Source organism: Pectinophora gossypiella, chromosome 19 (genome assembly GCF_024362695.1).
Source record: "Pectinophora gossypiella chromosome 19, ilPecGoss1.1, whole genome shotgun sequence".
Taxonomy (NCBI): domain Eukaryota; kingdom Metazoa; phylum Arthropoda; class Insecta; order Lepidoptera; family Gelechiidae; genus Pectinophora; species Pectinophora gossypiella.
This window is the reverse complement of record NC_065422.1, coordinates 5,321,304-5,334,639: the sequence shown is the minus strand read 5'-3', so window position 1 is coordinate 5,334,639 and position 13,336 is coordinate 5,321,304. Positions and strand designations below refer to the sequence as shown.

The window sequence follows — 13,336 nt, the reverse complement described above, 5'->3', positions numbered from 1 at the left end:
TATACGTACAAGTCAGTTTCACTGATGATTTTAAACATGTCTAAACTTAAATCTGGTAACTTTTTTAACTATGTTTCCATTAAAATCGACATTAGCTATTTATCACCTAAAAGTAGATAAATCGCGACAGGCGTTTCGCGTTATGATATCCTATTATCTCAACATCGCCTTTAAATTGATTAGTATATATAAATATCTATTAAAAATAATTTAGGGATTTAAAATTTAAATAAGGAAATGTTAATTCTTAGAGGTCCATTGATAAACCCAAGCATAAACAACATTCCAACGACAAAAAGGTTCTCAATTCATTCCTAGTAAAAGAAAATATTAAGGGGAAAAAAGTAAATAAAAATAATACTTTAAAAATCTACTCGTTATAAATATAATTTCTATTAACACTACTAGGTGTCTTCAGATTTGTTGGAAGAGACCTCTGTAGAGATCCATTAGAAGCACAAGAAAGGTCATTCCTATGTTTTTGAATGAATTGGGGCACACACTATGTATTTAAATAAATAACATTTTACGTCAAAATATAAAGATTATCAAAAATTTCACATTTACTACCCGAATATAATAAAATCGATTGCTTAAGTACGTTGTAAGTACCGGGTTGTACTTTATAGACCAACGTGCTAAAACCAAATGGTTATTCCGAAATATACAGAGTGTTAGTGACATCATAACGAATACTCAGAGGGATGATTCAGACCATGATTCTGAGTTAATATCAAGTGGAATTTTCCGTCGCAAAATTCATGTTATTTTTTTAGTTTTTTTAAATTATTTTCAATTCTATACTTTTGCGATGGAAAATTCCACTTGATATTAACTCAGAATAATCAGCTGAATCATCCCTCTCAGTATTCGTTACGATATGTCACTTACACCCCATACAAGTACATACAGTAGCCATACAAGTAGGTATGGGTGTTAGTGACACTAACGAATACTGAAGGGGATGATTCAAACCATGATTCTGAGTCGATATCAAGTGGAATTTCCTGTCAGAGAGGTCATGAAAATTTTAGAGCTTATTTAAATTATTTTCCGTTCCATACTTTTGCGACGGAAAATTCCACTTGATATCAACTCAGAATCATGGCCTGAATCATCCCTCAAAGTTTTCGTTACGATGTCACTAACACCCTGTATAGTACAACCTAAGCTAAATTCTGGTCTGCTTCGACAAGCAATAAAATAATTGGTTTCCTATTAAACTTATAGACATTCTCTGGCTATTTTCACGGCAAACGCTGATAGACAAAAAACATTAACATATTTTTTAGGCCGCTTGCTCGTACTTAGTTTACTAATTGAATTGTAACTTGGCAAGTGAGGTTAAGCGGGCTTGCTTTTAGGAATACAGTTTTATCCTTAGAAACAGTAGGAATACAGTTTTATCCTTAGAAACAGCTGTTTTACTGCACGAAATCGTCTGTGCAGTAAAATAAAAATGCCACTGATCATTACATCTAAGAAAAGAGATTGTTATTTAACAGTGTGCATATAGTAAATATTTATTTTTGGATGAAATTCCCAATGTGAACCTCTCCCTTTAGACCCTCTAAACTTGTATTTGGCACGTTTTAATATTCGAAAACGCTCTTATCATTTTATAACACAGTTGGCTCGACCATTATGAATCACCACCTATCTATCACGTTAGTCTAACAGAAAGCTAAGTGAGGTGTGGGTGCTTAGTTCATCTTACGATGGATGTACCTTTGACTACTTCAGTAGAGATATAGTCGCGAGCTTATTTATGTTATGAAAACGCCTCGAAGCACTCGCCAAGTTACACCAACGAACTAAAACATACGTGTAGTATACCGTGAAAATAGGCTCGTTGCGCGAGGCAGGAGCGGGGCGGGTCACGCGGCCGTCTTGCTCTTCTTGCCGAACGGCAGCTGCAGGCGCCGCCGCCGCGGCTTGGGCGCACCCTCATCCTCCACCAGGGATGAATCCGTCGACTCCTCCTCGGGCGGCGTGATGCTCGACGGCGTTGGCGCGTCGTGGCTGTCTTCTGGAAACAACGGATAGATATGCTACAGGACAAGAGGCACAAGTCATCAGAAGGTAAGGCAGCAGCCACATTTTGACATTAAACTAATGCTACGTTTACATAAGTACCGATACCGCTCGCTCTTCGCACATCCCCTTTTCCTGAGCACTTTATTTGCAGATGGCAACGAGTCTTCTATGGGAAGGGAGCGATAAGGCAGATATGCGTATAAACTAGCCTTGTTCCCGGTTCTTTAATATCGTTCTTTAATATCGCATTAAAAAATACAATTAAAACGCGAGGGGCACCCAGTAGTTAGAATAATGTTTAGATTTACGCTTGTACAGTTTACTTTCATGCTGGTTTCCTGTGGAAGTTCGCTAAACGTAAAAAGATGTGTATCAGGATCGAAGCCCTATCCCGGTGGGATATCTAGACGCGAGTATGTATGTATTGTATGACCCTCTCACCTTCAGCCAAAACGGACCGTTGCTTAGTAAAAGGATTCCTGGGCGGCGGTCTTGGGTCAGTTGGGTCCTGTATAGCGCGCACGATGTCTGTGCTGCGGCTGCGCACGATCTGCCCCTGCGGCAGCGGGCGGCGCGGCGGCGGCAGCGGGGCGCCGCTCCCCCCGCCCCCCAGCCCCGCCACGCTGCGCATGGAGGCGCGCAGCAGCGGCTGCGAGTGCGACGCGCGGGACAAGTCCTCGCCTGTCCAGTTCACGCTGAAAGGTCGAAATTTTGCGTTATGATACAAGTAAGCTATGTTGGTGTATGTGGCGTAAGTGGGATACCAGCCCTGGTGTCAGGGTTATGATTGAGCCGCCAAAGGCCCCTGACATGGCTCATGTAACGATTACTCACTTACACCAGTAAATAGTAACCGGGATCAATGGCTTAAAGTGCCTTCCTAAGCACGGATCATCTTACTTTCGAACAATCAGGTGATCAGCCTGTATAATGTCCTAACCAAACTAGGGATCACAGTGATTTTTGTGATATTTCCCCACCGGTATTCGAATCTGGGGCCTCCGGATCGTGGTCCAACGCTTAACCACTGAACCACAGACACCGTTAATGTACGATTAATGCTCACGCATTTCATACGACGTTTTTCAACACATTGTGATGTGAAAATAATATTACCAACACAACTGTAAATAATAGTGAAAAAAGGGTGGCATTGGCGCACGCAGGTATAGAAAGAGGCAATCAAATATACGACACGAAATGCAATCGATGCGAATTCTTGTAGACACCATCTAATTTTATTTAAAGTTGTGTCATTTTTTTTTATCTGCCGAGAAGAAAATGGACGGGAAAATTTACGGGTTCTAAAAATTGCATGCATGTCATGATAACAGGTAAGTATAACAAAATGATGGTGCGTTTGTACTTGTAACGGAATGGCACCGTTATGTATTTAACGACCTCCGTGACCCAGTGGTTGAGTGCTGGGCTGACGATCCGAAGGTCCTGGGTTCGATTCCCGGTGGGGACATTTTGCAAAAATTTCTTTGTGGTCCTTGGATTGGTTAGGACATTACAGGCTGATCACCTGATTGTCCGAAAGTAAGATGATCGTGCTTCGAAACGCACGTTAAGCCGTTGGTCCCGGTTACTACTTACCGATGTAAGTAGTCGTTTCATGAGCCATGAGGGGCCTTTGGCGGCTCAATAGTAACCCTGACACCAGGGTTGATGAGGTTGGTACTCCGCCTGACAACCCACACGAGAAGACCGTACTATTTTTGCTTGTTAATTTCAGGACGAAAGAATTTCATAGAACTCACTTATCTCCTCCTAACACGAAGTGCACGTTGTCTCGCCGACGCTCGTCGACCACAGGGCTGCGGCGGACGTCGTTGAACGCCTTGAGGCGTATGTCGTCCGCTCGCTTGTCGTCGCCCGCCGTCGACGTGTTGTGGCGCCGCTCCCGGGCCTCCGCTGCTAAGCGCTCTTCTAGTTGAAGCCTGGGGGTAACATTTTATGGACGGGGTAAATGCATGGTTTATACATAGTGGTAGTGACATTGAACAATACTCTTTGTTTTTTTTTAATTATTTTAAATTATGTACTTTTGCGATGAAAAATTCCACTTGATATTAACTCTGAATAATGAGCCGAATCATCCCTCTCAGTATTCGTTACTTACGATGTCACTTGCACCCCGTAAAAGTAGCCATATTAGTACGTATGGGTACTATTGACACCGTAACGAATACTGAGAGTTGCTTCAGACGACGGTTCTGAGTTGATATAAGTGGAATTTCCTGTCGGAAAAGTCATGAAGACTTTAGTATTTTTTCTTTTATTATTTTAAATTCTATATTTTTGCGACGGAAAATTCCACTTGATATCAAAATTATGGTCTCAATCATCCCTCTATAGTTTTCGTTACGATGACACTAACCTGTATTTATTTACTTGTTCGCAAATTATACCGTGGATCCAGGCAACTATTTAATGCAAGAGTTGCAAAATGTGTCACTTCATAATTCAATAATTCATATATTGAATCTAGTTTTACGGATACATACATAGAGACTATGGAATTCCATTTGGTTCGATCAAAACAAATACATACGTTATGTTTTAGGTACATAAAGTTTTTGTGTATTAAGTTAAAAAACGATCTCCCCGTTACGATGTCACTAATACCCCAGAGGGTATTAAGTGACATCGTAACGAAAACCGAGGCCATGGTTCTTGATATCAAGTGGAAATTTCCGTCGCAAAAGTGTGGAACGCAAAATAATTAAAAAAAAATCCACTAAAATTTTCATTAATTTTCCGACAGGAAAATCCCGTTGATGACAACTCAGAATCATGGTCTGAGTATTAGTCATTAACACCCTGTATAATATGCCATCGATAAAACTGGTATATTTTTTTTACCTGGCCTCGGCGAGTCTCAAGTCTAGCGGGTAATGCGGAGCGTCCGCTTCGCTGCCTGAAGAGTCTTCGCGCCAACAGAAGTTGTCCGCCACTGAAAAACCATCAACAGTTCCATCACTAGACCACACCTTTATTGCCAAAAAGCAATTGAGAATACTAACCCTACCTCGTCGTGCTAGAAAGAGTAGAAATTATTTTTACATTGGCAACACCGGTTAGTTGCCAACCTCTTAAAAGTGATAAGGGAAGGAAAGTATTCCTTACCGCTATCTCTTTCTACTCTTTTCGCCAGACTGCCCGTGTATAAGTTACTACCACTTATCGAAATAAAGACTTAATTTTATAACATCTATCTAGAGCTGTAAAGACGGGTAGTTTAAAAAAATGTGTTATTAAATATTTAAGTATTTTAATGGCCAATCGTCAATGAAATAGTAAATATTTTTCTTGATTTTCAGATTACAAACTGTAATATTATTCAAGGTTATTTTAACCCTAATACTCAAAGCATGTATGAAATAATATATGTGATGTAATAAATAATAATTGTTAGTAATGACAAAAAGCAATAATGAGTATTTATAATTGGAAAACATCTTACCTGCTGTAGTAAAATAACACAAAGCAAAATCTACGATAATCCTTGCGTGGGGATAAGTGGGTACAAAGGTAGTTGCCAAAATAAAACAAAATCACAATCGTCAAAAGCTTTCAAACGTGCATACTGGGAAAAAACATTCTACTATAAAAATATGATCTAATTAGTATATAATATACAAAATGTGCCGCGTAAATGTTTGGATTCTGAAAAAAGCGATTAAAAGCGTAAATAATTCAAGCGTAGATAATTCATAAAATCTACAATTTATTTTCACATTCAGGAATTGGTACGTAAATAACCCAAAAAAAATTCGGTGATTACAACACATGCACAAGGGTAAAACTATGGAAGAAAACCCACACCAACCAAAGAAAACATCACTGGCGAATCATTTCATACATGCTTTGATTAAATCAAACATTTATAATCTAAAAAAAAAAATATGCCTGAAAGCTTCCTATCGATTGTGATAACAAGAAAAACTTTCCGTAAATATTTTATTAAATCAAAATAAACTAAACATACACAAAAACTTATAACTAAAGAAAATAAATTAAAATTTTGAACTAAAAACTTAGGATTAATAGTTACCTATTTTGTGATAGAAGATCAAATTGTCAGATCTATTTATTGTAAGGAACTTAAGAAATTGAAGACACAATTCAACCTAACGTGGAAACGTTTACCAAATAATCGCTGTGCAGGGTAGCACCAGAAAGTATTTTGTCGCACAGAGCGACAAAAAAGTATACAATTTCTATATTTTTAAATCAGGGAAATAATATATTAACAGGTTTTAAATCAATAAAAAATGAATATAAAAAAAATACATTTAAAATGCGAAGGAACTCAAAGAAGTGTTTAAGCAAAATAAAAACAATTACGATTTAATCGTACCTTAAAATTTGTTTTAAGTATAATTAGTGCAATTTTGATTTAATATTTATTTAGGTACAAAACTTAAGTACAATAAACTGCCTAACACCTAGAGTAATAGATATGATCTTTGAGCACTAGAATACATTATGTATATTTTAGGTTCCTTAATACTTTTAGCGTCGAAAATCATTGGATATGTATGGCAAAAAATATCACACATGCACTATCAATGTACCCGCTTCAGTACCCTGTCACATTAGCATATTTGACATTTAGTGAGATTATATAGTTCGATTTATCAAAAGAGTAAATGTGACATGGTATCAAAGTTTATACAGATTAATACTTGTGACCATACGGGTAACAATGCCATTATGTTTTGTGTTTTAATTATACGAGTAAGGGCGTTATCACGTTTAAAAAATATACCAAAATAAAACTGTTATTCTGGCGAATCGTTCAAAAATAGGGTTGTCACACATAAGATTTTTTTTATGTGACTGTGAGTAAGAAGGAAATAAAAAGGAGAAGAGTGTAAGGATCCTAACAGCACATTGGTAGGACAAGTAATGGTTAGTCGCTACTTTCCATTTGAATAGATTTTGGAACAAACGAGTAAAACAGAATAAGTCATAATTTTAAAACGAAGAGTCTACGCATGTCACCCCTACATTAGGCTTTATTCGCATTTTAAATCCAGAAAGATAAATGTAATTTGAATTATGAGGGTATTCCCCACTTTACCCACTCACTGAGGTCGCAGGTTCGAATCCAGCACAGGCCTAAACCAATGATTGTCAAATGTGTTTTCGAATACATGTTTGGATCATAATTATCCCGTGATCAACGGTGAAGGAAAACATCGTCAGGAAACCCACATTCCCGAGAAATGCATTTTCGGAGGTATGTGACCTAACCTGTATTGGGGTGGCTTTCCCTTCGTGGGTTAAGGTCAAACAGGCTGTCGCCTCTGTACCAACTGGACCTGACAAATGTTCAGGTTAGGGAAGCGAACCCTGTGAAGAATCGGGATAATGCTAGGGGGATGACGAGGATATTGCCCACTTTTAACCATTTGTACTATCAGTCTAGCTTTTAGCTGCCTTCGATTTTGGCACACTTAGGATTGTCATTATTTCAAGTCATCACAAATATAAAAAGCGGTTTATAGATTCCATAATTATATCGACTATGCTATTTTTTTACATAAATTCTAGTTCTGGTTGAAAGAGGAGACCTGTGCCCAGCAGTGGAACTAAATTGGTTGTTTGTGTATTCTAATTTGGGCGTACATACCTCCACCAACCTTCAATATATGTGCGTGGTGGAGTATACCCATTTACCCATATCCCCCCCGGTTGGTTGAAGGGAGGCGTGCGCCCAGCAGTAGGATGTATGCAAGCTGATTATATTCTAATACGAAATATACTGTTTATTTATTTTTTATTCAGAATAGTTTCGCATTAAACGAGCCATACATTCAAAAATATATTTTCTCGTAAATGATTATAAATGCATATAACCCCAGTGACAGACATGTCAAAAAATTGAAGAAATAAAGTATTAAATAACTCAATGATTAGCAAAACATATGTTTAAAAAAAATCAAAACAAACTAAGAAACCATGAAGTTCTACAATGAAGTCTTTTTAGGCTTTTATTGAACCAATTTGTCATTTATGATTTCAGTATGAATAAAGTTATGAATTATTTTTAAGTTGGCTGTTGGCCTGTCTGAACGAAATATTAGTGTAGATGGCACATGAAGATGTGGCCTAAAGTGTTACCTTCAAATGCCAAATGAAAATATAATTAAAAATAAATTTCCTAATAAGTAAACCCATTTCTACCGTTTTAAGTAAATTTTAGCCGTTAGCTTTGATGATTAGGCTCCATCATTACCACGGAAACACTATGCGGTATTTGCACGCCGACTAAAATGTCGAAAACCTAAACTAACGTAATGTTGAAAATACAAAAGTAACTAAACTTTTCACGGTTAAACCGCCTAACTAATTTAGATAAAATTTGGAATGGAGATAGTTTGAGCACTAGGGAAGAACATAGTATAGTTTTTATCGCGAAAATCACCCCCTAAGGGGATGAAAAAGGGATTAGAAACAAACATTCCGCGGGTGGGGGGGGGGGACCGGAAGTCAGGCAGAAAGATAGTATTTAAATCTAGCTGTTGGGTCCGACTACTAGCCCCAGCACCTCCAGGAATCCACGATGGAGCAGCGTCGCCACGCTTCTGCTCTATGGAGTATATGGAGCATATGCGGTGGAGTATGCTCCATATCCTCTGTGGTTTAATATAGGAGGCCTGTGCCCAGCAGTGGGACGTACGTCGCCTTATAGTGAAAACCACTAAAACGCCTTTTTGAAACATCACATTGGGATGAGATTTTGTTAACAAAACCTCACAACAGACTAGTTGCAATCTAGGTAAAAAAAAATTGGCCCCAATTTTTCCAGAGTTGATATCAATTGAAAGAAATTTTGGTTTCGTTGAAGGTAAAATCACCGGTTACATAATTTTCACGATAAAGAGACGATATAGTATCGTTCAGGCAGGCCGCGCCGGCGCCTAGTCTACGTGTTCGTGGAACAGCGAGAGTTCGTCCAGCTTACCCGAGCCGCACACCGACGCGTCGTCGCCCACGCTCAGGTCGTCCTGAGAGCTGCTCATGCGCACTGGAATTTAAAACAACGTAAATATTAGTTTTATCTACTCGACATTGCTGTGTATTGAAAATATATGAGCGGTTAAAGTAAACCGAAAATTTATAGGTTAAAGTAAATCTTAGTTTTGTTCTTCTATTTGCATAGGTTCGTTATTGCGTTCGGTTGCTTATCGTGGCAAGCGTTTCGTTAAAGTTGACTAAGGGATGGTGTATGTAAAGTATACAGGGTGTTATTGACATCGTAACGAAAACTTTGAGGGATGTTTCAGGCCATGATTCTGACTTGATATCAAGTGGAATTTTACGTCGCAAAAGTATGGAACGGAAAATAATTAAAAAAAAAAATGAATTTTCCCACAAAAAAATCACTTGATATCAACTCAGAATCATGGTCTGAACCATCCCTCTCAGCATTCGTTACGGTGTCACTTAACACCCATACCTAATTGTATGGCTACCTGTATGTACTTGTACGAGGTGTAGGGGACATCGTAACGAATACTGAGAGGGCTGATTCAGCTCGTTATTCTGAGTTAATATCAAGTGGAATTTTCGATCGCAAAAGTATAGAATTAAAAATAATTTAAAAAAACAAAAAGAAATTCATGAATTTTGCGACGGAAAATTCCACTTGATAATAACTCAGAATCATGGTCTGAACCATCCCCCTTAATATTCGTTACGATGTCACTAACACCCTAACCTAACCTAACCTAACAGTTTCACTTTTTTTTATGAAATTGTAAGTTTCATATTTTATATGAATTTTGTGCTGATTCCAGTACACACCATCTAATTTTAAGTTCATGGAACACACGTCAATTTTAGGCGGAAATTTAAAAACCTCACCCAAAATTTTATCATGGCCAATAACCCGAATTAAGTTGACAGCACATGTCAAAGATGCCGAATATCAGCGGGATGCCTATTTTATTCGCCCGGATTATTAATTCATTTTAAAATTAACAGTTGCCAATCACCCGCCCCTTTCCTTTTCGGCGGATAAGAAAATGACGGTTAAAACAAAATTAGGGGGTGTCTGCAGGAATCAGGCACACGTTCGTCCCAGCTTGACAACTCAGTTTTCTGTTTGAGAGTTTTCCATTGCCAAGAAGGGCTTTAAAAGAATAAGAATAAAATAAATTTATAAAGAAGAAATAATAAATAAATAAAAAAATAAATAAAATATAATAATAAAAAACAAAAAATATAATAGTGAATAAATTTATGAAGAGGGTGGAGTTATTTTTTAAGAAGTGTTTCGTACCTCTGCTGCCCGGCGCGCGACCGTTGACGTTCCTGTAGAGCGCACTCTCGAGGTACTGCAGCCCGTTGTTGTTGATAATGTTGAACCCGCACATGCGCTCGATCTGCTTCCACCTGTGCATGCGCTCCTATAACACACACGTCACATTTTGTTAATATACTTTTAACTAATATAGGCCGCGCGCAATTTTTTTATGACCAAGTCAACCATAAATAATCGGCTACTTGACAGTTGTGACAATAAAATATGAAATATGTCGGATATGGTAGTTTATTATTTATTGATAATTATCCAACAGCTTTGTTTGTTTGTATACTCTTTATTGCTTTAGAATACAAAGAAAATGTACATATAATTTATCGTTAGATAAAGCATAGGCGAGCTTATCCCTAATTGGGATTTTTTTTTCTTTTTCAGCTTTCTTATTAAGATCATTTTTAAATATTTTATTTTTGCGAAATAAGAATGCGATTTTTATCTGTGTATTACAGGACTCGAAACACGGGCGGCCATGATTGAGTTTCGTGTGACGTCACATTTCACAAAATAAACAGAAATTTTCGTTACGATGTCCTAACACCCTGTATTTTTTCTTCTATTGTGATAGTTTACCTGTAGTTCCTGCGTGACCTCGTTGAGCGCAGTGCGGGCCTCCACTATGGACCGGTCCACGTCGTCTATGGACTTGCCGTGGGTGGACACGAACGCGCCCACCAGGCTCGACCGCTTCTTGCGTAGCTTCTCGCACTGGAATGTCACAATACAATACAATACAAATACACTTTATTGCACCAAAATAAAAAGAAATAATTAGTTAAGCTAAGTACATGGCAAATGGCGGTCACAAAAATATGTCACTACAAATTCATCATCATCTCCCTAGCATTATCCCGTTTTTCACAGGGTCCGCTTACCTAACCTGAAGATTTGACAAGTCCGGTTTTTTACAGAAACGACTGCCTGTTCGACCTTCCAACCCGCGAAGGGAAAACCAGATCAACACAGGTTAAGTCACATACCATTTCTCGGAATGTCGGTTTTCTCACGATGTTTTCCTTCACCGCTGAGTACAAATAATAAATCAGAAAATAAATTTAAATCTAGGTTATACTTAAATTTTGCACTGTCCATCCAGCTACCTACGTTTAAACGCTACAAAAGTTTGCCTGGAAGAGATTGCTACCTTAGCAATAAGGCCGCTTGTTGTATCTAATCTTTTTCTGTCGTGTGGGTTGTGAGGTGGAGTACCAACCTCATCAACCCTGGTGTCAGGGTTACTATTGAGCCGCCAAAGGCCCCTGACATGGCTCATGTAACGACTACCTACTTACATCAGTAAGTAGTAACCGGGACCAACGGCTTAAAGTTCATCTATGATCATCTTACTTTTTGGACAATCAGGTGATCAGCCTGTAATGTCCTAACCAAACTGGGGATCACAAAGTGATTTTTGTGATATGTCCCCACCGGGATTCGAACCCGGAACCTCCGGATCGCGAGCCCAACGCTGAACCACTGGACGACGGGGGCTGTTATCTATCTAATTATAATAATGTTTTAACCTCTCATCTGCCGAGATACCAGACAATAGATTTTACATTGTGTCTGGTCGAGATCCGCGTTCCGGCAGATGAGAGGTTAAGTGCAATAAAGAGTTGTGTTTGTGTATTTGTATTTGAAGCTTACGTTATGTAAAAATGCTTATTATAAGATTAATGATTACTTAATTTCCTGACATTGCAGTTTCTTGTCATTTCTTCTCCTCAGCCATAACAGCTTGCGAAATGACGTAGATTCAAAAATGTTAGTTTGACCTAAAGTTCATCTATGATAATTACGTTGAATAAATGATTCCGATTTCTGATTAATCGAAGACAGAACGCGATGAATCAGAATTCCGTTATAAAAAGTTTTACTGGCTACATAGTAGGCAGACTCTTCTTCATCAGAGCATAACAAATTAATATTATACAAACAAGTTGATATGCATTGTATGGACTAACGGTATTCAGATTTCATCAATTTTAAAATTAACAGGTCAATCATTCGTGCTTTTCCTTTTCGGCGGATAAGAAAATGACGGGTACAACTTAAAATAAAATTAGGTGTCTTCAGGAATCGGACGAAGCTGCAGTAGTTTTAGGCGGATGAGACGTTCGTTATGTAAAAATTGACGATTCAAAGTGTAACTATGTTACCTATTGAATAAAGATACATTTGAATTTGAGACAAACAATCCACGCGCGCTAATTACGCAGTACAGAGTGCTATTAGTAGGGGTATACTCACAGCTTCCCTGGCGACTTGCAGCTGCATCTCAGCCTGATGCTTCTTGCGGAGGTAGGAGCGGTTCTCCACCTCGTGTGTGAGCTGCAACCACTGTTGCAGCCCCGGCGGCGGGGCCCAGCACCGGTCTTCCAGCTCGCCTTCCGCCCGCCGTAGCTCTGCGCGCAGCCTCTGTAATGGACATTGGTTAGTTAGACAAGCAATGTTTACATTCCACATAAACAGTCAACCCGACGTCGGCAGACATTTCTATTTCACTAATAGGCTAGTTTTCAACTAGTCAGATCACTTACTAAACGTCAAAACACGAAATTACCGTAGAATTTGTACGAAAAAGCACACGTCAGCAGAGGTTATAGAAAAAAACGTGATAAAATGTCGCACTTATTATTGCGTTTTTATTGTTTAAAATTCATAAATAAGTTAAATAGAAAAAAGAAAATTTTTTCGTTAAGTAGTTTTAAGTTCTGTCTTTATTTAATAATCAGAATTTTATTTTTATCTTGAACCTAGTTAGTACACGACCCGATTGCCACGGGTACTTATCCCAAGAATCCTCGCAAACCGTTTCGTTTCCTAATTTCTTATACGAACGAAGAGTTTACTTGACTGTACCGTCATTATATTCAAAAAGGGTATAGCGAGGTAAGGAAGACGAAATGGCCCCCACGGCCCATGACGGAATTATCATTTGTACTGGTATTGGCACTCGAA

The 13,336-nt window shown here is 38.4% G+C and overlaps 1 protein-coding gene across 6 annotated transcripts in view; it reads right to left on the bottom strand.

Annotated features, from left to right (window-relative positions):
* Positions 1–1,401: 1,401 nt before the first annotated feature.
* Positions 1,402–13,336, bottom strand: part of LOC126375470 (stromal interaction molecule homolog) — a 76,990-nt gene continuing 65,055 nt past the window's right edge. The window contains exons 9-16 of one of the 6 annotated variants that reach the window (XM_050022415.1): positions 12,626–12,793; positions 10,949–11,083; positions 10,337–10,463; positions 9,017–9,079; positions 4,906–4,996; positions 3,801–3,980; positions 2,479–2,732; positions 1,402–2,026 (exon numbers count right to left, since the gene is read on the bottom strand). In XM_050022415.1, coding sequence (XP_049878372.1) covers positions 1,878–2,026; positions 2,479–2,732; positions 3,801–3,980; positions 4,906–4,996; positions 9,017–9,079; positions 10,337–10,463; positions 10,949–11,083; positions 12,626–12,793 — 1,167 coding nt within the window. In that variant the 3' untranslated portion in view covers positions 1,402–1,877. Of the gene's footprint in view, positions 2,030–2,478; positions 2,733–3,796; positions 3,981–4,905; positions 4,997–9,016; positions 9,080–10,336; positions 10,464–10,948; positions 11,084–12,625; positions 12,794–13,336 lie in introns of those variants that run through there. The other 5 variants (XM_050022413.1, XM_050022414.1, XM_050022416.1 and 2 more) reach the window with 5 other exon arrangements.